The sequence below is a fragment of the Ambystoma mexicanum genome, chromosome 4p, assembly GCF_040938575.1.
Source record: "Ambystoma mexicanum isolate Mex_15411 chromosome 4p, UKY_AmexF1_1, whole genome shotgun sequence".
Taxonomy (NCBI): Eukaryota; Metazoa; Chordata; class Amphibia; order Caudata; family Ambystomatidae; genus Ambystoma; species Ambystoma mexicanum.
In genome coordinates, this window is record NC_090927.1 from 578,766,361 (window position 1) to 578,792,326 (window position 25,966).

The 25,966-nt window shown below is 48.4% G+C and overlaps 1 protein-coding gene across 3 annotated transcripts in view; it reads right to left on the reverse strand.

Annotated features, from left to right (window-relative positions):
* The window catches only part of GCM1 (glial cells missing transcription factor 1), a 540,509-nt gene that overhangs the window by 109,913 nt on the left and 404,630 nt on the right, over positions 1-25,966 (reverse strand). For all 3 annotated transcript variants that reach the window (XM_069606128.1, XM_069606126.1, XM_069606127.1), the window contains one exon: positions 7,737-7,865. In XM_069606128.1, the coding sequence (XP_069462229.1) occupies positions 7,737-7,865 (129 nt within the window). The remainder of the gene's footprint in view (positions 1-7,736; positions 7,866-25,966) is intronic.

Sequence of the window (25,966 nt, forward strand, 5' to 3'; positions counted from 1 at the left end):
TCACCCTGATTCTGACATCGAGTTTCCTGAGAAAAACATCAGATTAGCATCATATTTTACTTCATTATGATATATGTCACAAACATTCGTATTTTGGGACTGATTGTTATGACCTTATGTGTTGATTACTGACGATGATGGGGACAAACTGGTAATTACCTGATTACTTACCAGAAATATTAATTATACTGAATCCTACTCTTACTCTTTAAAGACATCTTGTCCACTTCACCCCCAGATGGGTGTGGACTTTTTTCATACAAGGCGCGGCCTAGGTATTGTACATATAATTTGCAGTGGGTCACCCTCAACTATTAAGGACAGTGGCGAGGAAGAAAGGGACTTTGTACAATAACGATTTCCAGTACCTTATCAGAGCATTTATGCTGCCTTTCCCAAATGCTTGCAGGTATTTGGTATGGCAGACAAAAGCATATTAAAGGCAAAACTCTTGACTGTGGTGATGGGGCATTCACACGTGCCGAAGCAGATTCACCAAGAAACTAAAATACTGATTAGATGGGGATGACACTGTGACTCCATGGGATCATATCAGTACTGCCCTTTGACTCCATGATTGTTCAATATCTTACTTAGTGATTTGACCAGATGTTTGACAGTGGGACCTGTAAGCCCCCACATTTGGAATACCATGCAATTCCCTGCTTTGTGGACAAATCAGTGCTACTTGACAGCACACCACTAGTATTTCACAAAAGTCTTGCCATATGTAAACAGCCATTTTGTAGGTAAGGCCTTATGGATAATTAAGTACTCCTTTTAAAAGAACAGTAGACTATACCAAATTGAGAAAGGCATTATACAGCAATGCTAAACGATGGAAACACCAACATTGTGTAATCAAGCAGCCTCATAGAGCCACAGATGGTCTGGTTGGATTTATACAAACAGAGTTTACGTAATTTCACACTCTATCAAGGTCAAGGAAAGGCACTATTGATCATTATGTACGAGTGTAACTTGCATTACAGTTCTCATTGGGTCACTAAATAGTTTGCCATGCTTACGTCTGAAAACCAGAATGCTGAGAATGCCCATACAAAGTCAATAAAGGAACATTCTTCTTGCCTTTCCATCCACTCTCTAGCTCAACAACAAGACATGGAAAAAATCCATGTGAGTCAGTGGGTGAATCCGGGCTGCTCTAAACAAGCGTTAGAATCTGGTGTACTGCTGGAGATGGGTACTATTCAGGACACTGTCACCATGCTGCAAGAACTGGCATCCAAAGATCTTATACTTTCCATTGCGGACAAGAAGACGGAAGCCATGCAGGATAAGTTTAAAATGTTACAGACTGAAATTAAACAGTTAATAGGGAGACTGGAAGAAGCTGGAAGCAAAATCCCTTCCTTGGGGAGTGTTTGGAGCATCTACATTCTAGACTGAACGAGCTTGAGGAGTCATGTAATAACTTAGAAGACAGAAATTGAATCGGAAATGTTTGCTTTTTTTAGTATTCCGGAGAAATCCGAGTGATCTGATCCTGTGTATGTAATGCTGCACCACATCAGGAACAGCCATAGGCGATATTTTTGATGGGGATAATTTATGGGGTAAATGGGTGGGAGGGGTTGCGGGGGTGTCCCCCGCTCCCTTTCAAAATATATGGGGATTGCGGGGGTGTCCCCCGCAGGTTCCTTGGGGTAATATCGCCGCAAAAATATGGCGACATTTTTGTATGGCGATATTTTTGCGGGGATATTATCACATGGAACTTCTCTTGCTTTAGAGTACGAGAGTCAACATGAAAGGCTTGCCAAGGCTTATGATTGTCTGCACCCTCAGATTTCAGGATGTGAGACAGATTTTGAATCTAGCCAAGTGTATGGCTCCAGTCCAGCTTGAAAGGAACACGATATATATCTTTCCAGATTTCCTTGAATGGACACTGGCTACATGGAAGATATTTTTGAATTTAAGGCCAGAGATTCATAAAATGGGTTTGAGTTCTTTTCTCCTGGATCATGCCATGTTGATTATCACAATTTCAAATGGCCGACCCAGGGAATTCTCTAACCCAGATGAAGTTCGGAATTTCATCAGTTTTTCAGTTTCAAAAGATATGGGTCTGAAGGCCCCTTCTTCAGAGGGTGCTGCTTCTCCAGTTTCTAAGGATCCTAAGCCTGCAAATGAGAGATGGACTTTGCTCTGCCGACATCGCTGTAACTCTTCTAGATCAAAAGAAGATTATATCACCTCAATTTCATTCATTCATAAAACCTATTTTTCGTAATAGCCATAAAAGTTGCGCGATGTTCAAAAATTCAAACACCATAAAAACAATGGCACTAATTTAAAGGTAATTTTGCAATGGGGAACAACCAATACAACATGTTACAACATTTTAAAAGTGATTTTATAATCACCCGAACTCCGATATATAGCAAACTCTGCGGGCTCCAAGGGTATAATATCCAATTTGTACAAAATGCAGCTGGAAAAAGCAGTGGATGGGTCCCTCAAACCACGTGAAGCATGGGCTAGGGAGCTTGAAACGGAAATAACAGATGAACTGTGGGGTAAAATGTGCGCACACACGCGCATGGTCTCCCTTAGCGCCAGATTCCGCTGCATACAATTCAAACTCCTCAACTGGCTCTACTACACACCGTATAGAGTGGCGAAATTCACAGGTACCCCGACTCATACATGCCCCAAATGCAAATCTTCCGAGGCAGATCACATACACATGTTCTGGTCCTGCCCTGCAATCAACACATTCTGGGTGGCTTTGTCAGAGGCGCTCTCTGAAATAATCGGTTCCCCGATGGATATGGACCCACTTGCCCTGTTGTTTGGTATCTGGGATGGGGAAAATGTAAGGAAAAAGTCTAAATGCTTAAATGTGAGCGCCATTGTTGCTAAAAGATGTATATTGCAAAGTTGGAAGCTCCACAACTCTCCCACTCTTATGATGTGGCTCAAAGCCCTTACCTGGATACAAATGTGCGAAGAGGAATACATTGGATCCCTGCCACTCTCATCACACCCCAATAACGTGTGGTCAGCATTCTGCAGCTACCTGAACAGTAGAGACGAAGTGGAGTGGAGTTCTACCCCCCCCGCTAGTACGGCTCACCACGCCATGAACATTGTAACTCTCCTTATTTGTGTTTCTGTTTGCGCCACTCCAAGACACTAATCATCCCCTTCCTGAGAGGTTGTGTCCAGACATGCAGTGCTGCCTTTTGTGATGCGATATTGATCGATTGTTGCTTTGTAATCTGTGTTGTGCCTGTCTTAACTTTCTGCCAATAAACAAAAGTTTTAAAAAATAAATAAAAGTGATTTTATCATAGTCCAATTCACTGGGACCAATCAGAAAATAATAATCAATTTAAAAAGTAGTCAAGCATTCAGATTATACAGTCTCACAGGAAAGAAAGTCCAACCTGATCCGCCAAGCTTTCTTAAGTAAATTGAGTTTTGCACTCTGTGCAAATACATCACTTGTGAGCTAGCATACTCTATCCTTAGTTTTGCTAATACAGTTTTGCTTAATAATTAAGCAGTTGTCTCAAATACTGAATCCTGGGTCTTCCATACAACCGGCAAAAAAAATAAGAATGAGGGATATCTTCGTCCCAGGTTTTACCATGTCTACATTTGCCTGAGGCAGAATTAGCTCCTTTCCATCGGGTTGTAAGGCTAAACAGCAGTAAGATGGCTAGTCTTATTTTAGTTATCAGCGATTTCGTGAACTTTGAGCAGGGAACGTTCAGGTAACTCTCAAAACCAATGTTACATATTATTGCCAAGTACTCAACTAGTGATCCTTTTTTTAACACTGGAATCCTAGAGCTCTTTCCAGAACCTTTTCTCAAACACACTTTGCAATATTATTTTATATTCATGTTATATGTTGAGGCTGTAATAAATACCACTGAGCATTTTCGCTTCCGCATTGTACTTCAGGCACAGCAGTCGGAGGCCTACAGTTGATTATGATCAAGGGCCTCTAGTTGATTATGCCAGTGGCCGGGCAGGGGTGTTGCTAGGTCTGGAAAAGATCCATGCCCATGCTAATGTCGTACCTTTCGGGACTCGGGGCTAGCTATCCTTTTGGTCGTAGCCCCTGAGCTTCAATCCAGGGCTAGAACCAAAAGACCCAAGACTATAGCCCCTTAAATCCCCCCCAAGAAACGCGTCTGAGTGGCTCCAAAGCCAAAGATTATGGGTGTGGACAACATAGCTACTGGAATTACATGCATCCAAACAGGCTCCAAACAGTTTGCTCTCTCACCGGCACAACTGTGACCTAGAGGGCCACATAGAATGACACATCCCAGCACTACAATCAGCTATTGCCTGTACCACTGAGCAGGTTATATCACTATGAGGATTAGCCCATGTGCCCTCAAATATTCTAATGAGTTTATGGCTTTGCAGATATAGTTACGAAAGCAGAAATTGGTATGGATTAATTTGAGGTTTTTGCTGTTTGGTTGGCCTAGTGTGGGTTTCACAAAGTCATTACCTCATATTTAAAGCATGTACCAACGTATGCGATATGCCTCTCAATGGCGGCATTAAAGGATGCCCATGAGGCCCATTTGCCCCTTAATCTAACCATTAGATAAGCATTAGGATTGTGGCACTGAGAGAGTGGGGCCCTGGACAATTCCTGAGTGTCTTGTGCACAGTGTCCAAGGCACCAGATCATGCACTTGTACCGTTCCCAGTGAGTATGGTACAAATACATAGCGTACAGCCATGCCCAGGCATATTGCTCATGCCCCCATATCAGCAGCAAGGAAAGGCCTGAAGCCATGTGACAAGGGATGTGCCCTTTCCTACAGTACTCAAAGGGTAGGGTTTTTGGCCATGGCCTGTAGGTATTGTGCACATGGTACCCTGCTGCCATTGCCTTTATGCGATGACCCTCCTGCTTACAGTACCCATACGGTACGGCATGACCATACCTTATAGGTATTGTGCATAGGTCAGTCACCATGTCTCAGTGGTGTTTGTCCTCGTGTACTACCTATAGGGTAGGACCAGCAGCTTTGGCAGTGCTCACAGTACCCATACGGTACGGCATGACCATACCTTATAGGTATTGTGCATAGGTCAGTCACCATGTCTCAGTGGCGTTTGTCCTCGTGTACTACCTATAGGGTAGGACCAGCAGCTTTGGCAGTGCCAGTGCAGTGTATCTGTTAATAGAGCCAACTGAACCTAGTCCACTGCTGTGCTCTTTGGGTAGTGCACACAGATCTTTGTCTGAGGCCATGCCCTGACTGCATGGTCCCTGCATACTAGATTTATTCGCGTTGGCCTCCGCTCACCTTTCATACTGAACAGGAACAGAAAGAGCCTATTGTTAATAGAGACAATACTTAAACACTTCAACCAAACCAGACCAGAGGACTTGAATCGAAAAGGCTCTTCATTTAACTTTCCTAACTCCACCCCTCTAACCAACTCTCATCTCCATGTCTCCCCAACTGAGCAACACCACCACTTACTTCTCTATTGCTTTCACACTCTATTCCCACACCCACTTCCCACCAGCATCTAACTAGGACAGTGCTAATTGCAACTGATTAACCTTGACCTTTCACTTTCTGAGGAACACACACTAAGGTTTCTCGCCCTCTACCGACTTAGAATCCCAGTGACACTTAGGATTCTGGAACTTAAGACCTGCAAGCATCAGCACCTTGCCTCTCCCTCACATTAACAGCCCACCCAAACTTTCCTTGCAGGGTCACACGCAGCGAGGCCACCAAAATGGCAGATGTGAGACGCACAGGACCATTTTACTTTATATAACACGCATCACTCAAATAGCAAGACTCGGCGCATACACCAGAAAGTGGGCTGGACCACAGCACTGCGCACCGTCTCCATGGCGATGCATAAAATAGGCTTCCAGCCTGCACGAGCACGCGTCCCGCACAGTAGCAGCTGGATGACAACACAGACAAGAGGTGAGAGCTGGCGCTCTTGTGTAAGCTTCTGAAATGTATTAGATTTAGAGAGTGATATGAGCTGAGTGTGTGTGTTTGTTTCCTGGCAGGGGCAGCATTGCTTCATGCATTCTTACACGCATTCGAATATGAGAATTATACATAATCAGGTAGGACGAGCCCAAGTACCAGGTTTAAATACGCATATATCACAGACTCCAATGCATTTGGACTAAAATGGACCTTTTGTTTTGTCTCTTTTCTCCATTTTGGGATGAAATGATTGTTACAACAATGAATGGTATGTGCTGCATTATATTTTGAACATGATATTATCTGTTATCCATGCTTGTTTTGTATATATTGTACATCACATCTAAACAATGATAGCCGTATTGAGCAAGATATTGCCCTTGTAGAGCCCTGATGAAGGTTTTTTTCCGAAATGCATTGGCAAATGTACATTCAAGGCAGACTGAGATGATCGCTCAACTTTAAATATTGAAAATAAGCGCTACTTTGAGAATACATAACAGGAATGTGAATAAAACATTTCTTGTTATACTTACATCGATTCAATATTTGTTTAGAAAAATGTACTACTGAAGAAAATTTGTTTTGAGATTTGTTTGAAGCTTTCAGCCCCTTGGATTGGGGGCTAACTGAGAAGCGCCAGTTTTAATAAGGCCAAGTCACCTTATTTGTTTTGTGTTATGTCCACAGTACCCAAGGAATAGTCTATGCTATGGGGCACTGCCACTGGGCATGGATTTCATCATGTCTCAAGCAAAATGCTCCTTCCTGCAGAACCCAGTGGGTCCATTGGGAAATGGGCATGGTGCATAGCCTGCAGTGGTGTCCCTTGCGTAGGGCCCCTTCCCAAAGTACCCACAGGTACGGAGCACCCATCTCTTTGAGCACTGTGTATAGAACAATGGAGGAGCCATGAGTGGCAGGGGAATGCCAACCCCCTTGCGCTCCTCCACCATGCTAGGGTAAACCTCATTGCCCACTAATGGCAGTGAAAGCATGGTGAAAAAAAGACATACTGCTTAGGATGAGGGGTGTGCTATGCAGGCACCATACTCACCTGCAGTGGCAGATTGATTGGCAACCAGGTTCCTGACATCCGGCCCAACACGTGTTTCTCCATCACCACTGACATTGCCTTCCGGATGCTGCTAGAGCCGCAGGCCGCAGAGAAAGTATGGAAAGACACAGGTTTTTTCCCAATGAGTGTGCCCTCCTGTGGGTGAGTTTGTGTTGAGTGACTGAGTGCATGTTTGTGTTCGAGTGCAACTCTGCATGGGTGTGTGTTTATTTGGCTGGGTAGATAGGTCCCGCTGGAGGCACGAACGTGTTTGGTTGGATCCACCATGAACATCTTCTTTACAGTCAAGGTGCTGGAATATATTGTGGGCATCATAATGAACGTGTTTTTGGAGTGGGAATACTGCAAACATTCGGGCACAGGAAGCATTGAAAATTGCTTTACAAGGATATTCTGGCATATATTGTGGACACCATTGTAAAATATGATGACAGCTGGGTGACGCGGTTTGCACCAATTTAAATGCAAATCATCTTCCCGTGCTTCCCAAAAGTATTGAAAAATAAGCACAAGCGAACAACACATCTATGATATCTTAATGAGTTTGGATACATTTGCCGACATGCTCTGTGCTTATTAAACTTCTGAGGAGTTGCATTTATCTTTAGCAACCTTTACATGTGCAAAATGGCGCCCTAAACAGCGCAATCTAGTAGTCCTAATTAGTACCTCTTGTTACCACAATTTACCTCAATCTCCATGCTGTGTTTCAGCCCCAGGGTTGGGGAGATAGTAGCAGTCCTTTCTTTATGGCCAGGCGTCCTAGTCTCCGATTCTAATTTAGTTTCTGGTTTTGGGTGGTCATGAGCTCCTTTCGTCTTTAAAAAGGGAAAAAACAGGTATTCAAGAAACGAAGAATCAGCACAATATTTTTCAGCATATCAGACTTCGAAGCGCTCATGGAACCCCGACCCGTAAAAAGATGCAAAGGTGCACGTTGTCTCATTGCCTTACACATGCAATGTGCCTTGCTAGCTTCTAAGGAGTAGGCATTTTTAGTAATTGTGTTTCATGGCACATGCAGCTATTTCACTCAAACAGAAGACAACGCAATGCATTTGCAGGACATAATTAAAACGAATTCCCCAAACACACATTTTGAGTAGTCACTTCTTAAAACATATTAAAACGAGGTTTTCACAATGGCAAATGTTAGTTAAAATAGCATTTCATTATACAACACATTCAATTAAACCTTTTGTAAAAAGGACCCTGTATTTAAACAATTCCTCCAAATGTAGCAAGTTGAATAAGTATATGTTTCCCACGCCCACCACCATTGACCTTCATCTCAATGTAGAATTGGTCCAGGACACTCCGGATCCTGCGTCTAAGCCCTTAGTATTCGATGGACAATTTCCCAACCACTAGTTGGCATACATGATAGGGTGCCACCGTGATTACTCAGGACTCTGCACCATAAATTGCACCCCAGAATTTTTCTGACTCATGAGTGGTAAAATTACTGTAGGCTCTATTGTGCTCTAAAGTAAGCGCTATGCATTGTGTCAGGATGTGTCTTGGCGTCTCCACACATTTATGGCAAAGTCTGCACAATCCCTCCCCCCTAGGGACCCCAACCCAAGCCCCTTTGATTTCCCAGTCAGGGAGTGTGGACAGTCGCAGTGATAATATAAACCTTGTCAGTGCCGGTGCATGGATCTTTGTCACGTAGGACCTCTGGGAGCCCAGGGGAGAAATTCTGTTGCGAAAAGAAACCAAACGTAGAAGGTTTGGCAAAGTAATGCAGGGCCTCCCCAGCGTCTTGGCACTTTGATTTCTCTTCTATTGTCGCTAAATTAAAATCTAGCCATGATGTTGGGACTCTATGTACACCTATCTCAACTAGATGGGACTTTACTGTTGCCTCTAGGGTCCTAAACCATATACTCCTAGAGAATCTATTGGAGTGGAGGGGTGCCAGAGTGTCATCTCCATGGTCGTAGTGTATTTTTGGCCCACAATTTACAGACTGCGATCTCCCAGAGAGAGAGCAAGGACGAGACTCCCAACTCCAATCTCATGGTCTCAACAGGGAGGCAGGCTAGAAGGGCCAGCAATGAACGGAGGATTCTTACTTCCATCTTGGGGAGCCACACCACTGATCTCTGAGGGAATGTGGGAACACTTCCAGTGCATAAAGTATGCCCGGGATGATTGAACCTTTATAAGCATTGATGTTTGCTTCTATTGATCGTCCCCCATGATTTTCAATTATTATTTTCAGTGAGAGCCACTTGTGTCAGGCCCTATGTGATATCCTCTCTGCCAGCTGAGAGTCTGACAGAGAGGCCCCAATGGTGACCCCCATATATTTGTATTCATGAATCTGTTCTAACTTGATGTCCTCTCGAGTCCAAACAAAAGACGGGGCGCCATAGGCCCCATGCCCAAAGGCAATTATTTTGGTCTTTGATTCATTAGGTTAAAACAATGATCTTTGGAGAACGCAAATAGGGCTTCGAGCGAACACTGCAGGCCTACTGGTGTACGGCCTAAGATCACCGGGTCATCTGCATATGTTAAGCAGGGGACCAGTTCCCCGCCAAAACGAAGGAGATGGTTATTAACTGGCTTCAATTCCAGAGGTAGCTGTGAGATATAAAGTTTGAAGAGCAAGGGGGCCAGCAGGCACCACTGTTTCATCCCCCGCGAGGTAACAAGGGGGTCGAAAATTCTGCCTCTTGAGACAGTCTTACTCTGACCTGTGTCTTGGTGTAGAGCGCCTTTATGAAATATAGAAGTGACAGATCTATACCCCAGCATGTCAACTTTTCCCAAAGTTTTGTTCTGATAACACTGTGGAATGCCGCTGGGTAATCAATGAAGCATATTTATAGTGTAGTTCCTGCATAACGTTGAGAGTCAGAGATCAAGGTCAGCAGAGTCCATATTGAGTGCCGGGTCTCAAATCCTATCCTAAAACCTGTTTGTTGAAAATTCAATAATCCTCTTTCTATGACCCATTTGGAGAGCAGCTCTAGAAGTATGTTGGCAAATATCTTTGAGCTGCAATTCAGCATAGCCAGAAGTCTATAGTTTGCTGGCTTGGTGCATAGTCCCTTCTTGTGGATGGGGATTAAAATGGATTGTTTCCAAGAATGGGGGACTAACCCCATTTCACAAATCTGGAGGAGCAATTGGTGAAGGAGAGAGGGCCACCATGGTGGATCACCCTTCAGGACTAAATTACAGAGACCATCAGGTGCCCGTGTCCATGGGCCTTCGACTTCATGATGTTGACCGTCAGATCGGCCTCTCGAATGTGGGCACTAACCTCAGTGTCATGCATAGACCTTTATTCTTCTGCCCCACAATGTTCCTCCGATCCCCCGAACAGCGTCTCAATCTGCTGTCCCCATTGCACTTCTGATATAGCAGTAACCTCCCTATCCCTCTTTCCCACCCTATGACTACGAATGAGGTGCCAAATTGTTTTGGAATCGTGGGTCTTAATCAAGCGGTCGATACATTTCCAGCCTGCACTGTTGGCTGAAGATCTGTGCCCTCTCAACCAGGACCTGTACCTCAACCTGACTGACTGTGCTGAAGATTCTCACTTCCTGTTGAAATGTGGTTGCGCTTGATTTTCCTCAGCTGTGCATTCAGCTCTTTTCTCATTTTCACGATGGCGTAATCAAAGGTTACCCCAGGCTTGGTGGGTTGGTTGCTCTTAAGCACATGCCTGCGTCTGTTGGACCAAAAAGGGACTGCAACTTCGCCAAGTCGCCATTACATCTCCTCAGAATTTCCCCCTGGACGAGCCCACAATGGCTCAGTAGCCTGTTAAATGTATCCATGTTCCCCACGGACCAGTGTAGCCTGTTCCCTTGGAGGTTCACTGTGGGGTTATAGAGTAGCCTGGCCTTAGGTGGCACTTTTAGGGCCGTGCTAATCATTGTTAACATCAGATGGTCGCTAGCTGCTGAGTCCCCACATTGAAGCTCCGACATAAGTCTGGTTTTTGGTGGATTTATAAAGATGAAATAGATATAACTGCTGAACTGGCCGTTAGACCAGGTGTACTGGATTTTTCCCCCTTTGTCTTCCATAGGTGTGAGTTCGAAATCCGCCAGGGCATCCCTCCATGCCATCGACCTATTCCTTGGGCTGCTTATCCTTCCCTCTCCGGCCTTGTGTTGGGGTTTTAATCTGCAATCAGCATTGAAGTCGCCAGTCAGCACAATCGATCCCTTGGGGGAGTGCATCAGCCAAGATCTACAGGTTTGCACAACCACTGATATTAATTCTGCCGTCAGGTCACCTCCTGGGGAATCATTTAAAGTGGCGACCAGAGAGGAATCTTGACCTGGCCAGAGGTTATTAATGCGGCCCGCCAGGAAGTTACAATGTGGCCTTCATACTGAATATTCACTTAAGTTGTAAGTGGCCTTGGTGCCAATCCACAGCCCACCTTTAGGGTGACCACAGACTGGGGGCAAAGAGGGATGGAACAGTGTTGTGTAGCCGTCCAGATCGAAGGATGAATTAAGCCATGTCTCTTGTAAACAAAAACATTGCACATTCATCAACATTGCAAGAGATTCCAAGTTATTTAAAAAGGAATTATGACCCATAGAATTCCAAGTCAAGAGGGAGGTGGGGTCTGTCACCGCAGAGCTGGTCAGCATGCTTGTTGACCTACATGTATCCACTTTCCTTGCTGCCCCAGGGGCACCTGTCTCTCTGCGGATGCATAGCTCTCAACTCACCCGCTTTTGGCGGGTGTCACCCGCCTTGAAAGCAGATGAATCACCCGCCAAGTCCTTCGTACGCCCATTCACTTCTATGGGCCTCTCACCCGCCAAAAAGAAAATCGGGTGTTTTCACCCGCCATGCTGACAAAAAAGGTTGGGAGCTATGACGGATGGCCCCACCGTCTTGCCCGTACTAGCAGATTGAGTGAAAGGAATAAATGAGACCTTTTGAGACAAGGGCTGGAACATCAGAATTTCAAAGCCTAAACGAAGGAGTGCCTCAGCATTTCTACAGATGCGTTCTAACACCACAGGAGAAATGAATGATACTAATGATCAGTTAAGAAGACTATCATAGCTCAGTAATTCCAAACTTTGAATGTCTTTTGATGAAATAATGCATAAATCGGGCACAAGATGCAAAAGTTCTAATAGCCAAGAATGGACCAGGTGGGGGATTGTGAGCGGAAGGATTTGTTTCCACAAATTTCATGTAGTTCTTGCCGTTTTTGTATTTCGCTTGCGGGGTGGGGGGGGGGGGTCAGGGACTCTCTGAGCATGGATAGTTCTGCACAAATTGCTTCCAGAGCATCGCCCTCTGACCCTACCACCACATAGGCTGGGTCCTGAATCTTTTCGTAGTGACGAGGACATCACTTGGCCCGAGCCCTGAATCAAGGCTCTTTGTGTCGAGTTGGCCTTGTTTTTTGTAGAACCTGAGGAATTGTCAGCCCCGTGGAGGCGGGGCATACACCTCCCATGGTCACCACCTGGCCTGCCAAGTGGTTGGCCAGATCAGCCTGCTCAGCTGGTTCCCGGAGAATTAACTAAGTCAGGTTGGGTAGAGCACCCTCAAATCTCTGCTGGTGGGGTGATCAGGCACCGAAGGAGCAGGGCCACGACTGCCGTTGGTGTCTCACTTGCCTGTGCACTCTGGGATGAACGGTGAGGTGCGGTCTGCCCCCTGCCGCTGCTCTACCTAGCACACAGTCTCACAAGCCCTCCAAGACTGCCCCGGGGCACTGATTTTACCTCCGCTCATGAGCTCCCATGGCCCTCTCTTGTGTGCCTCGCGTTTTGGACACGCTTCGCCAATATGGCGTCCCGTTCGGGAGCTGTCAACTAAGGTTGGTACCTCTGCAGCACACCTCTGGGTCGCCACCTGTCGGTTCCATGCCGGTTAACGCCTCTTCTCGGTTTCTGAGAGTAAAGCACCTAGAGCCTGTTGGGGGCGGGTCGGAGCCCCCACGCGATGCCGCAAGCCCCCCGACACATGAAGGAGTCAACAGACACCAGTCCTCCGTGTTCGGGCTTCCCGGTCGCTCTGATGCGGCCGGGAATGCCCCCTTTATTTATATTTAGCGCGGCGGCGTGAAACGTCACGCCGCCGCGTAGGCCCATCATCGGGCAGCGCCACACTCCTCCTTTTCCGGGAGGAACACGAACATAGATTAACAGTAACTTTATTAACCAGGAAAGCCACACATCTAACATAAACACTACTGCACACCCAAAACAAAAACCCCTTTAATGTCATCCACCCAGATCTTATCACCCCAGTTCACTAATCAAACGTCCCACAACATATTCGCTGAGGTAGGCAGGTTTCCCTCGCCCAGCCCTCTGGGAGTACCTCCGGCCTACCTCCGGCACGTGACGTCCTTCCGCCGCGTCTCCCCGGACTGGGGATTCGGGTCCTTCGCCCCAGAGACCTCCGTCAGCAGGCATGTCTGGTGGATCAGGTTCGGGTGGGGTCTCAGTTCGTGAATCACCCAGTTTCTTGAAGAAACTCACGTTTCGGGTGACAGCCGACCGTCCATCCGAGGCCGTCACCATGGATCCTTTCACTGCCACCACATCCAAAGGCTCCGGTTCATAGGGGAGCGATAGCTTCCCGTGAGGGTGTCGATTACGGATCAGGACCTCATCTCCCGGTTCAAGTCTTTGAGGTCGGAGACCCCTGCGCAGGTTCTCCTGTTCCGTTCGGACTCGTCTTTCAGCCTCCACCCGCGGACTATCGATGACCCCTGGTTCTTTCTCCCCCACTTCCGGCAGCAGTCCCCTGGGGCACCTCTTGAATAACGCCTCGGCGGGTGCCACTCCCGTGGCGGCATGTGGGGTGGTGCGGTACACCCGCAGAAACTGATAGAGGGCGCGTTGTAAGGATTGCCCCTGCCCCTGAGCAATTCGGAACGTTTTATTCAGGGTCCTCATCAGTCTCTCGGCGTCCCCGTTTGCACGGGGCCACAGGGGGGAGATCTTCCTGTGTTGTATCCCGCAGCTCTCCATCAACTCGGAGAACCGCTCACTTTGGAAGGGCGATCCGTTATCAGAGCATAGAGTGTGGGGGAAACCATGGGCCGCAAATATCTTCTCCATGGCCACCACCACATGCACAAAAGCCACCGATTCGACAAACTCAACCTCCGGGTATCTCGAGTGTTCATCGACTATCACCAGGAAGTGAGTGCCCACTGATGTTGAGCCAAAGTCAGCGTGGACGATCTCCCAGGGCCTCGTGCCACGGGGCATTGCCTCAATTGCAGGTTCTCGTTGCAGAGGAGAGGCCGCCTGACACCATACACAGGCCGCCACGAAGTCGTCCACCCTTTTCTCCAACTCCGGAAACCAGACTTTCGAGCGGAGCCGCGCCTTGGTCTTAGCGGCGCCCTGATGTCCATGATGGGCGAGACTGATCACGTCGCTCACCTTTGACCGTAGAATGACGATCCGGTCACCCCGGAGTAACAGCCCTGAGTCGGAGAACGACAACTCCTCCTTCACCTTCCACAACTGCTCCAGCGCTGTTTTGGCTTCCTGGGTGCGCCCGGACACGGCTCCGAGGACGGACTTCCAGGACCCGTTGTGCATTGTGTCCTTCAAGATTCGAAAACACTCGTCCTCAGCCGCAGCAGCCTCCAACTCCTCTAGGGACATCGCATTTGGCGTTGCCGCCTCCACCACCATTCGTACATAACTGTCCGCCTCTTCTCCGCAGGTGTCATGTCCATCTCCCCCACCTACTCCCGGATGACGAGACAGGTAGTCCGCGGCATTGTTGGCCCCCGGCCTATATACCAGGGTGACTGAATACTCGAGGAGGACGAGCATCCACCTCTCAATTCTAGCTGGTGGCTTTGACGATGAGCCCACTAGAATCGGAAGCAGCGGTTTGTGATCAGTCACCACCGTCACTGGACGTCCCAAGACATAGAGCCGGAAATGCTTGCAGCCCCACAGCACTGCCCGCTCGATCTGGGAGTACCTCTGTTCCGTTTCGGTGAGCGCTTTGCTTGCATATGCCACAGGTCGAATAGTCCCGCTGTGGTCCACTTGAGTCAGCACTGCCCCCAGCCCGAAAGGACTCGCATCCACCACAATCTCCGATTCCAAGGCGGGGTCGAAAAACGCCATAGTATCTCCCGCTGTGAGGGCACCCTTAATGTCCTCAAAGGCAGCCTGTTCGAGAGGGCCCCAATGCCATGGTGACTCCTTCTTGGTCAGCGCCCGGAGTGGTTCGGATCTTGAGGCTAGGTTCGGGATGAACCGCCCGCAATACGTTACCATCCCCAGGAAGCTCCTCACGTCCGTCACAGACTCGGGGGTCTTCGCCGCTTTGATGTCTTGCACCTTCTTCGGGTCTGGCGACACCCCCCCTCCTTGAATATGAAACCAAAGAATTCAATAGAGGGGCGCATGAATTCACACTTCTCCCTGTGCAGGGTGAGGCCCAGCGACTGAAGTCGTTTCAGAGTGTCCTCGAGCCTCTTCATATGATCCACCTCGGTTTTGGCAAACACCAGGATATCATCGCTGATGTTGAGGACGCCCTCTAGATCTGCTAGGGCGCCCCTGATGATGTTTTGGAACACTTCAGCGGCAGACGATACTCCAAAACTCAACCGCTTGTATCGATATAGTCCCCGGTGGGTGGTAAACGTTGTTATGTACCGGGACTCTGGATGAAGGACGACCTGGTGATATCCGGCTCGGAGGTCCAGCTTCGAGAACACTCGAGCCCCTTGAACATCAGCAATGATATCGTCGATCGTTGGAGTAAGATGGCGTTCCCTTTTGATCGCCTTGTTGGGGAGCCTCATGTCCACGCAAATGCGTACCGAATCGGGTTGCTTGGGTTTTCTGGCCACCACGATCGGGGGCACCCAGGGGGTTGGGCCCTCAACCTTTTCGATGATATCCAGGCTCACCAAATTGTCCAGCTCCTTATCGACCTGCTCCCTCAAATGAAAAGGTACTCGTCGGTGTTTCAATGCGATGGGCTGTACTGACTCATCGATGTGTAATCGAACTGGTTCCCCGATCATCTTTCCGATCCCACTGAAGAGTGCAGCATATTTGTCGAGGAGATCATTAATGTCCTCCAGGTGGACGGAGTATGCAAAGCTGACGATACCTAAGGCCTCCGCAGCTGCGCAACTGAGCAGGGTATTGCTGCTCACGGGGGTCACATAAAATCGGGCCCTGATTTGTGAGCCATCATGTTCCACGTCTGCCACGAAGGCACCGTCGAGCGGTAGCGGTTCCTGACCCCCAAACGCAAATATGCGGGCCTTCGGTGCGACCAGACCTGGAAGGGGTTTGAGGGAGTCATAATGCCCTCTGGCCATCACATTGACAGAGGCGCCGGTGTCAAGGAGCACTGGGACTGGGGAGTGATTGATCTCGACCATACGTCTCGGCTGTCTCCGGCTTCTTCCTTTGAGTACTCCCACGCTTGAGACGAAAAAGATGTTCTCCTCGTCTTCCTCCTCGGCTCCTTCCGGATGGGACTCAACTTCCCCTTGTTCTACCTGGGCAATACTGGGCTGTTGGCTCGGGCGCGGAGCCCATGTCCGTGCCTGACCTCTCGGCACCATCACCGGCATGGCTGCCCGACACACTCTCGAGAAATGATCGGCCAGTCCACACCTCCCACAGGTTTTTCCAGCCGCCGGGCATTCTGCCATGTGAGGGAGGTCGTACCCACACTTCTGGCACGACTCCCCGGCTCTTCCAGCCCTGTCTCGGGGTCCTCCACCCGGGCGTCTCACTCCTCGGCCACCCCGCCACACGACACACACCTCCTCCGACCTCACCGACCGAGACCCAGCTTCCATCTTGTTGGCTCGTGCCTCTGCTACCTCGTGGCACCTGCCCAGCTCCAAAATGCGGGGCAACGTGAGGCCCGGCTCTCTCAGGAATTGCCTCCTGAGCTTGCCGGAGGAGCATGCCTGGATAAGCATGGTGCGTATCATGTCGTCTGCATCCCCCCATGCACAACCGAGGGAGAGGCGGCGTAAGCGACCATAAAAAGTGTCCAGCGTCTCCTCCTCCTTCTGCTTCGCCGAGAGCATGACGAACCTCTCATAGTCCACGTTTGCAAGGGGAAGGAAGTGTGCGAGGAGGGCCGCCTTGGCCGCATCATAAGAGTTGTTGATAGGAGCAAGCGATTCAAATATCTCCTGGACTGTCGGCCCTGCCGAATACAGCATGGTGGCAATTCTGCTGTCATCATCCGTCACCTGAGCAGCCCTGAAATTCATGTCGAGGCGACTCACCCATCTTCTCCATCGGGGCCCCATGCTCGAGGGTGGGCCTGACGCATCGAATTCCGGAATCGGCTGCAAGGCGGCATGGGCCGCGGGCGCTCTAGCTTGAGCCATAATGGGAAAACCCGGTTGTCCAGGTGGCGGTCCTGCAAGGACTTGAATCACCGGAGGTAGGGTGGCCTGTTGTTGAGCCGCTGCCTGGCCACGATCGCGGGGGAGGGGCGCTGCTGCACCACCACTGTCCGAATCTTCAGAGTCGCCCATGGGCTTGAGCGCACAGGCACCCCCACCTACTGTCCTGAGGGCCGCAACTCAGACACCCACCAACACAGTGCGACTCACCCCTCCTTCCCGGGTACACAACAGTTCCAATCCGGGGAGATATCCGGATAAGGCACCAGTGGATGTCCAAAACACAGTTATCCAGAGCAGCCAGGCTTGATGATGAAGAGGACAAAGAAGAAAAACCCACGGCACTCTGATGATGAAGGGGACAAAGAACACCGTGGATCCACGTTGCCGCTATCCAAGTGGACTTAGAAGTTCCAAAAATTGAGCCAAAAGTAGTGGATTGGCCCTGTCATATCAGTCCTCTCCTGGCTTTCACACGACGTAAAAGACCCAAAATCAGGTTAAAATCCACAAATCAGACATGGGCATGCAGGGTAGACCACCTGCTACTAATGTGTCCAAAAATTAGGCCCGTCGTAACTCCACGCTCCAAACCGGAGCCTCGTGAAGTTTCACGGCCTCTGAACAAAATGGCCGCCGGCCGCGTGTGCGTCCCGCGACCCGGCATGAGACGAAACGAAAATCCGTTCCGCTTCGTTTTGAAAAAATTAATCTTCCACAGATTTCACCACCGGGCCCGGGTCTCCCTCACCGCTTCGTCGCCACTGTTGGGGGCTGGTCGGAGCCCCCACGCGATGCCGCAAGCCCCCCGACACATGAAGGAGTCAACAGACACCAGTCCTCCGTGTTCGGGCTTCCCGGTCGCTCTGATGCGGCCGGGAACGCCCCCTTTATTTATACTTAGCGCGGCGGCGTGAAACGTCACGCCGCCGCGTAGGCCCGTCATCGGGCAGCGCCACAGAGCCCAGGTGCAGCCCAGGAGGCCAGGAGGAGTCAAGCCACACTGCACAACAGGCACTGTCAGATTCTATATATAACATTTATATATGCAATTATTATTAAACAAACAAGCTTGGTACTCTTTTGTCCTTGGAAGGATGACAGGCTGAGTTGGGCGCCTGCCAGCATTCGAACCGGCAACCTGCAGGTGCAGCGAGAGCTCAACCCACTGAGCTATCAAACCAGCTTCACGTTCATTGGAAGTGCTCAGAGTGAGTGTGAACAATTTTACTGGAGAATTTCCACATAAAGAATCATTAGCACCCTAATTTCACACATCAATCCTTTAACTGGAGATTGTCCCCTAGCTGCAAGCTTCATTGGGGATTGTGTGAAATAAGGAACCTTTTGCTGGAGGCGAGATTCTCCTTATTGTTCAAGTTTACTTTTTGGTAAGCGTTTGTGTCTGGATACTTTATTAAAGCACCAGAACACGAAGGGGTGGGGAGGGGGTTATTACTAGTCTTGTAATGCCTTGGGCGATAGTTACAAGCCCTCCGAAGTTTGTATTGCTATAAGTACCCCGGCACATTGTACCAGGGTACTAATAGTATGATAGTATGTTTACTCGAGTTGAGAAATGGTGTGTGAACCGTTTCTCGACTCAAGTAAAAAAAAAAGGAAACTACACCTAGTCCCTTCTCCCTTTCCATGGCGGCCGGTGAAGAAAGGGAAGGAAATCCGCGGGACGCAGCGCTCTGATTAGAGTGCAGCAAGTACGTTTTTGTTGGCTGGGTAACAAACCACGAGGGCAAATCCGAACATTCTAAACTACTTATTTTCTCTTTCTTGTTCTGAAAAGATTACCGACGGGCAGGAGCGGATTAAGGCACACAGGAAAATGGGAATCCAGCGCAATGTGTTGCAGATGAATAATGGCATTTTATATAGTAGGAAACCCCAGACTTGTCATCAGTCAACTGTCCTATGAATGAATGCTGGGATGTGTTATTTTTTGGACTTCTTTTCATCTCCAGCGTTAGACGCCTTTCCTCAAATAAATGTTTCTTAATATCAACTCTACAAAGGACCTAGAAGTGCCGTGGTGCCCACATGGTGGTGTATGAAGTAGGACCAGTGTTATAACCTAGTCTAATGGTGGTGTCTTTGTTAGGGTTAGTGACAGGGCTGTTGGTAACTGAGGGAGTGGTGATGGGACTGAGACCTACCCTCCTCAAGAGCACTGAGGTCCCATCTTGAAATGGTTTCATGTATTTTTCTGGTTGACGGTAAATCCTATCTTTGCTCCCAGAAGTCTGCTTCTCCTATGAATCCTAGCAGAGTTTCCTGCATAAGAAACTATGGCAGAGGTACATGGTTCAGGGCTGAATTTTAAATGTAGGCAAAAAGATGAAGCAAGTAAAAAGTTTCACTCTTTCATTTCTCATTTTTAAACGAATGTTCAGCAGAGGAGAGTGTGTCAGTTTTGTTTCAGGGGGCTGAACACACTGCCATTAAGTTCTATGTTAAAGTTTAATGTCCTCTTTCCCAAGGCTCAGTTAGAAGGACAGGGCAGAATTTGGAGAAGAAATGTAAGTGTCCCCATCTCACTGATGACTAGGCTAGCTCTCAACCTAAGCAATTAACAGAGAAAGATGGCCGGAGTCCTTGTGAGCTTGACAAGTGGAATGAAATGATCTAATAACACAACATTTTCCCGTGAAGTGGACATTGAAGCAGACAGCAGCCACAACCTAGTGGATAGGAACACTGCCACTTGTCATTTCCTAACAAGTTACGTTTAAAACCCTATTTTTACACAACGTGTGGTCCATATATTGACACACATATACACTGAACCCAATTTAGAGTCTACGCTGCAAGCAAGTGGGGACAGGCCTAACATATATTTGGCTTGCTTCCTTCCCCAAAGGGAGAACACCCCCTCCCCAATTATCAGACAGGAAAGGCCAGTCATCACACATGGTGGCCCCAAACAGAGTTTGAAAATAATTCTTGCAAAGGGCACATTGCTCATGCTCTTAGTATAACACCTACCATGTACATAGAAAAGGGCACAATTAAACAGCAAATCAAACACCTTACGTGGGGCCAGCCCTACAGATAAGGTGTGTATCGGCCACTTTTACTCCCTAAGAATAGGCAAATACTCCCAAAAAAATAAAATTAGGGAGTGAAAATACTCCCAACAAAAAATAGAGAACACACGTAGAACCTTGTGCCCCGGCTTTCACCCACAAAGGTCCATGCATATGTTTTGACTAGTAGTGCACATAGCACCACAGGAAGAAACTACTATTGATACTGCCCGATTGTAAGAAGTAAACACGTATCTGTTCATGTGCATGAATAACTAGGTGCAAAGAAATTATTATTACAAAAACATTTTACGCGCTTATAAAATACTCCCATTAGGGATTTACCTTACAATTTTACTCCCTAAAAAATCAGTTTACTCCCAACTTTAAAAAATAGGGAGTAAAATACTCCCACTTCAAAACCTTATCTGGAGCACTGGGTTGGGCTAAAACTCAGAAATTCCAGTTGAATGTGTTAACCATTAGAATTCAGCATATGGTCAAGCTATGTTAAATTTGGATAGCCAATATAAACAATAAAGATGTGCTGTTGTCAGTTAATTGATAACATTGAATGTGTCTTCCCAAATAGATAGTTGATTGTGCTTCACCTTTGCTAAGCAATCATCTTCTATATAGAAATTCAGTTTAACACCGTCATATGTTAGCAATCAACTCCTTTAATTGCATGTAATTAGGCATACATTCACACGGTATAAAGCATCATCACTATGCAATTGGTTATATACATCGTCTTAGAATTCATTTCTGAAAGGTTGATAGAATACAGTTATAATTCTCCTATGCAGTTCACATTAGCCAGTCAATCTACTCAATTCCCTACTGACAAAGCTGAAGGGACATATCAGAAGCTAATTAACCAACCATTACTACTTTCATTTTTTGCCAGCTATTGTCTGCATATTTCCAAGCATTTGCATTATCGGCAGGGATTTACTTTAAATTTCCAGGGACACAAACCATGGGAATGAATTTCCCTGTGGGCCCATGTATTTACACATTGTTATGTGTGGATATTTGTGGGTGTGTGCACTGTTTTAATGTGTGCAGTGTGTGGGCATTGTGTATGTATGGCCTGTGTGTGGGGGGAGGTGATGTGTGTGTGTGTGTGTGCTGTATGTGGGCAGTGTTTTTGGGATCCGTGTTTTTGCAGTAAATCTGTGTGTGTGGGAGGCCATGTGTGGGAAGCAATGTGAGAGAGGACAGTATGGATGGGGATGTGTATATGTGTGGGGCAGTGCTTGTGTGTGGGTGTTGGAGTCTGAGTGTGGGTGTGCGGGTGGTGCTGTGCTTATGTCTTTGTCGAGGGATTTGTCTGTGTGGGATCAGTGTGTATGTATTTGTGTGTGGGGAGTGTGGATGGGGCAGTGTGTGTGGGGGGAGCAGATTGTGAGTGGCTGTATGCAAGAGGCAGGATGTGTAAGTGCAAAGTGTGTTTTGGGGCTGTGTGTGGGCCGTGAGTTTGCATGAACAGTGTGTGGGGGATCTCTGTGCGTGTGGAAAGTGTGAGTGGGCAGTGTTTGTGGGGGTAGTGCGTGGGCTCAATGGATGTGAGGAGAGAGTGTCTGTCGGGGTGGATAGAGTTTGCACGTGTAGGGGGAGGTGTGGTTTGTGAGGGGAACTGTATTTTTGGAAGTGTTTGTGAAGGGGAAAGTGTGCATGTGGGGGCAGTGTGTGCATAGGCCAGTGTGCAGTGATGTTAAGAGCACTTTGTGGTTATGGGGGTAGTGTTAGTTTGTAGGGGAGGTGCTTTTGTGGGGGCAGTTGTAGTGTGTTTGTGAGGGTGATTTATGTGTGTGTGTGTGGGTGTGATGCTGGCCAATCTGTGTGAGGTGAAGGCTGCATGCAGGAATGGGTATGGGGCAGTGGGTGTGTCGGAAGTATGGGGGCTGTTTGTGGGAAACCTGTGCAGGCATAGGACTAGTGTGTGTTGGTGTGCATGGGGAGTGTTTGTAGTGTTCAGGTGTGAGGAAGGTGTGTGAGTGGGGACAGTGTGCATGATTATGGCTGTTTGTGGGGGCAGTGGGCATGGGGTATGGTGGGTGGGTGTGGATGGTGGGCAGGGTTGAAGGCCATGTGTTGGGTCAGCATGTTAGGGGCAGTGTGTGGGGGTGAGCAGTATGTCTGTGTGTGGGGGCAATGTGTGTTGTATGGGCAGTGTTTATGTCAGTGGGCGGTGACCAAATGTATGTTTGGGCAGTGTGTGTGCAGGCAATGTGTGTGTGGCTGGCAGTGTGTGTGGTCAGTGTGTAAGTGGGTGTTTGGTGAACAGTGTGTGGTGGGGCAGTGCATTACATGGGGTAGTGGGAGTGTGCATGGGGAGTTGAAGTGTGTGTTAGGGAGTGGCAGGGCCTGTGGGGGGAGTGGCAGTGTGAAGATAGCTTGAGATTTGTGTGTGAAGCCACTGTGTGAGCAGTATGTGTGCAGAGTAGTCTATGGGGAGTGTGTGTTTGTGTGGGGGCAGTACTTGATTGGGGTAGCTTTCAGTGAGCATGTGTGGGCAATGTATGTGGGGCAGTGTTGGCTGTCAGTGTGTTGGGGCAATGTGTGCCTGTGGGAGGGGCAGTGTGCATGTGGGGGCAGTAGGTGTGTAAACTGGCAGTGTGTGTGAGGGCAGTGTTAGTGTGTGGGGCAAGTGTGTGCAGGCAGTGTGTGTGTGAGTAAGCCAGTGTCGGTGGCAGGGCTGTGTGTAGGTGGTGGGGCAGAGCATGTTTGGGGGCTGTGTGTGGGGGAGTAGCAGTGTGTGTGGGGGGCAGTTTGGGTGGGGACATTGTTAATGGTGGCATTGTTTGCTAATGTGTGTGTGGCAGTGTATGTATGTGCGTGTGAGTGTGTGGGGGCAGTAAGTGTTGGTGGGGTCAGTGCGTTTTTGTTGGCAGCGTGTGTGGAGGTCAGTGTCTGTTGGGGTCAGTGTGAATGCAGGTATGCGGTGTGCGTTTGGAGGTAGTGTTTGGTTGGGCAGGGCATGCGTGAGGGAACTGTGTGTGGGGTAGTAGAAGTGAGTCTATGGGGGGACTGGCAGTGTCGGTGGGGGAAGTGGCAGTGTGGGTGGCAGATAGTTTGTGCAGTTGGCAGGGAGAGTGTGTGTGGGTGGCACAGTTTAGGCAGTGTGTGTGTTGGGGAAGTTTGTGAGAGGCAATGTGTGTGGGGATAGTGTCTCTGTAGGGGCAGGGTGTGTGGGTAGTGGTTGGGGCAGTGTGTGTGTTTGTGTGTGAGGTAGTTTATAGTATACATTTGTGGGTAATCTATATGGGGGCACTTTGGACAGGCAGTGTGCGTGTGTCATAGTGTGAGTGAAGACAATGTGTGTGGGAGGCGGCATGGGTAGACTGTGTTGGGGCAGTGCATGTGTGCGATGAATGTGGAGGGGCACTGTGTAGGAACAGTGTGGGAACAGTGTAGAGGGCAATTTGTGTGAGCGTGTGGAAAAGGTCAGTGTGTTTGTCAGGGGAAGAATGCATGGGGCAGCAGTAAGTGTGTGTGTGTGTGTGTGTGGCCAGTGTGTGTAGGGAGTGTGAAGCGAGCAGTGTGTGTGGGGTGGTCAGTGTATGTGGGGGGCTCTGTGTGTTTTGTATGTGTGGTGAAGCAATGCATGTGTGGGAGTTTTGTGTGAGGGAAATGGCAGTGTGTGTAGATCAGTGTGTGTTCTGGCATTGATATTGATGGCACTGTGTGTCAGTGTGTGTGTGTGTGTGTGTGTGTTTGTGTGCAATGTCCTGTGGCAGTCAGTATGGGTGGGATCATTGTGTGAGGTGGCAGTGTGTGTGTTTGGGGCAGATACCGTATGTGTTTGGCGCTGTGTGTGTGTGTGTGTGTGTGTGGCAGGCTGTGTGGGAAGGTAGGGAGTGTGTGTCTGAGCTGTGTGTGTGTATGTTATCGAAGTCCAAATTCTGCTCTCAACTCCCTAAACCTCCTTGATTTTCTACACAGTCCCCAGATGTGCTTAAAAAAGCTCCGTAAATTACAAAAAAACGGACCAAGCAAATAGCGTTAAATTAATAAAAAAATAACAACAACAGACAGAACTAGACTTCAGCTGCCAGTGCAGCCTTCCAGGTATGGGAGATGATGTGCAGGGACCTCACAGAGAGGCTCAATGATTGACCCCCAGTGAGGTCATGCTTCAGGTTCCCGTTTCCGCTACTGACAATCAGCAACATCACAGGATTGATGATGAGCCTATGCTGCTGAATGGCATCATGGGGAAATAGTTTGCAATGGGCTTGGGCAGAGAGGGACAGGAATGGGGAGTGAAGACACATAGGCCTTAGCATGGCCATGGGCATTGACAGGGAAAACAAATAACCAAACATCTTCAGCCTGGGTGCCTCTCCTCACGTTAAGAGAAGCAGAATTGTTCCTTGAAACTAATCATGGAAATACCAAGACACCCTTGTGGGAAAAGCTCCCAGTGCGTCACAATACCTGTATACACATCAATCAAATGCAGTAAAGAAACGATGTTCAAGGGATATATTGAATGAAAAATGTTTTTGTACTCAGCAAAGAGCTTCCTAAATGGAAACACTACAGAAATTCAATATGTCTCAACGTAAACAATTCAACAGTACAATTTCAAGCGAAAACAACTGAGATGGGTTAAAGTCCACCTTATCTCATTTGTAATTGCAAAACTGACTCTTACATCAGGGCAATATTAAAGCAGAGATGTTCAGAGATGTTCAAACCCATCACTTATACATAAAGTGATCGTAATTTATACATGTATTGAGTTCATACATGAATAATCCCATGATTTAGAAAAACAGAGAGATGTTCTAGGACCAATTATGATTCCTGGTTTCACTACGCGTTTTGAGATTGACTCCATTCTTCAGGTGATTTAGGGGGTAATTCATAGAATCCAGCGCACAAGTGGCGCACGCGGCTGGCGCACAGTGTGCGCGTGCGAATCCCTGCGCCAGCCGTGTGCGCTAAAATCCATTTCCGCGCACAGCATATTCATGGATTCCAGCCACCAAAACCAGCCGTGGCGCACAGTGGCGCAGCGACCCTGCAGCAGCGCCAGTTACGCCCCCAAGAACGCCTCTCGCGCAGGGAAAAGCCATCAATATACCCAATCCAGCGCAAAGGGCTGCGCTAACCCTGTACCAGCACAGCAAGCGGGCTACGTGTATCACTGGGGTGCGCGGGAAGTACCTCACGCGATTCCATCAGGGTACGTGTATTTCGGGGTGCGCGTGAAGTTCCACACGCAATATCAGCAGGGTACGTGTATTTCAGGGGTGCGCGGGAATTTCCACACGCGATTCCATCAGGGTACGTGTATTTCAGGGGTGCGCGGGAATTTCCACACGCGATTGGCCCCGTGCGAGCAGGGTACGCGTATCTCAGGGGTGCGCGGGAAGTTCCACACGTGATTCCATCAGGGTACGTGTATTACGGGGTGCAGGGGAAGTCACACACGCAAAATCAGCAGGGTACGTGTATTTCAGGGGTGCGCGGGAATTTCCACACGCGA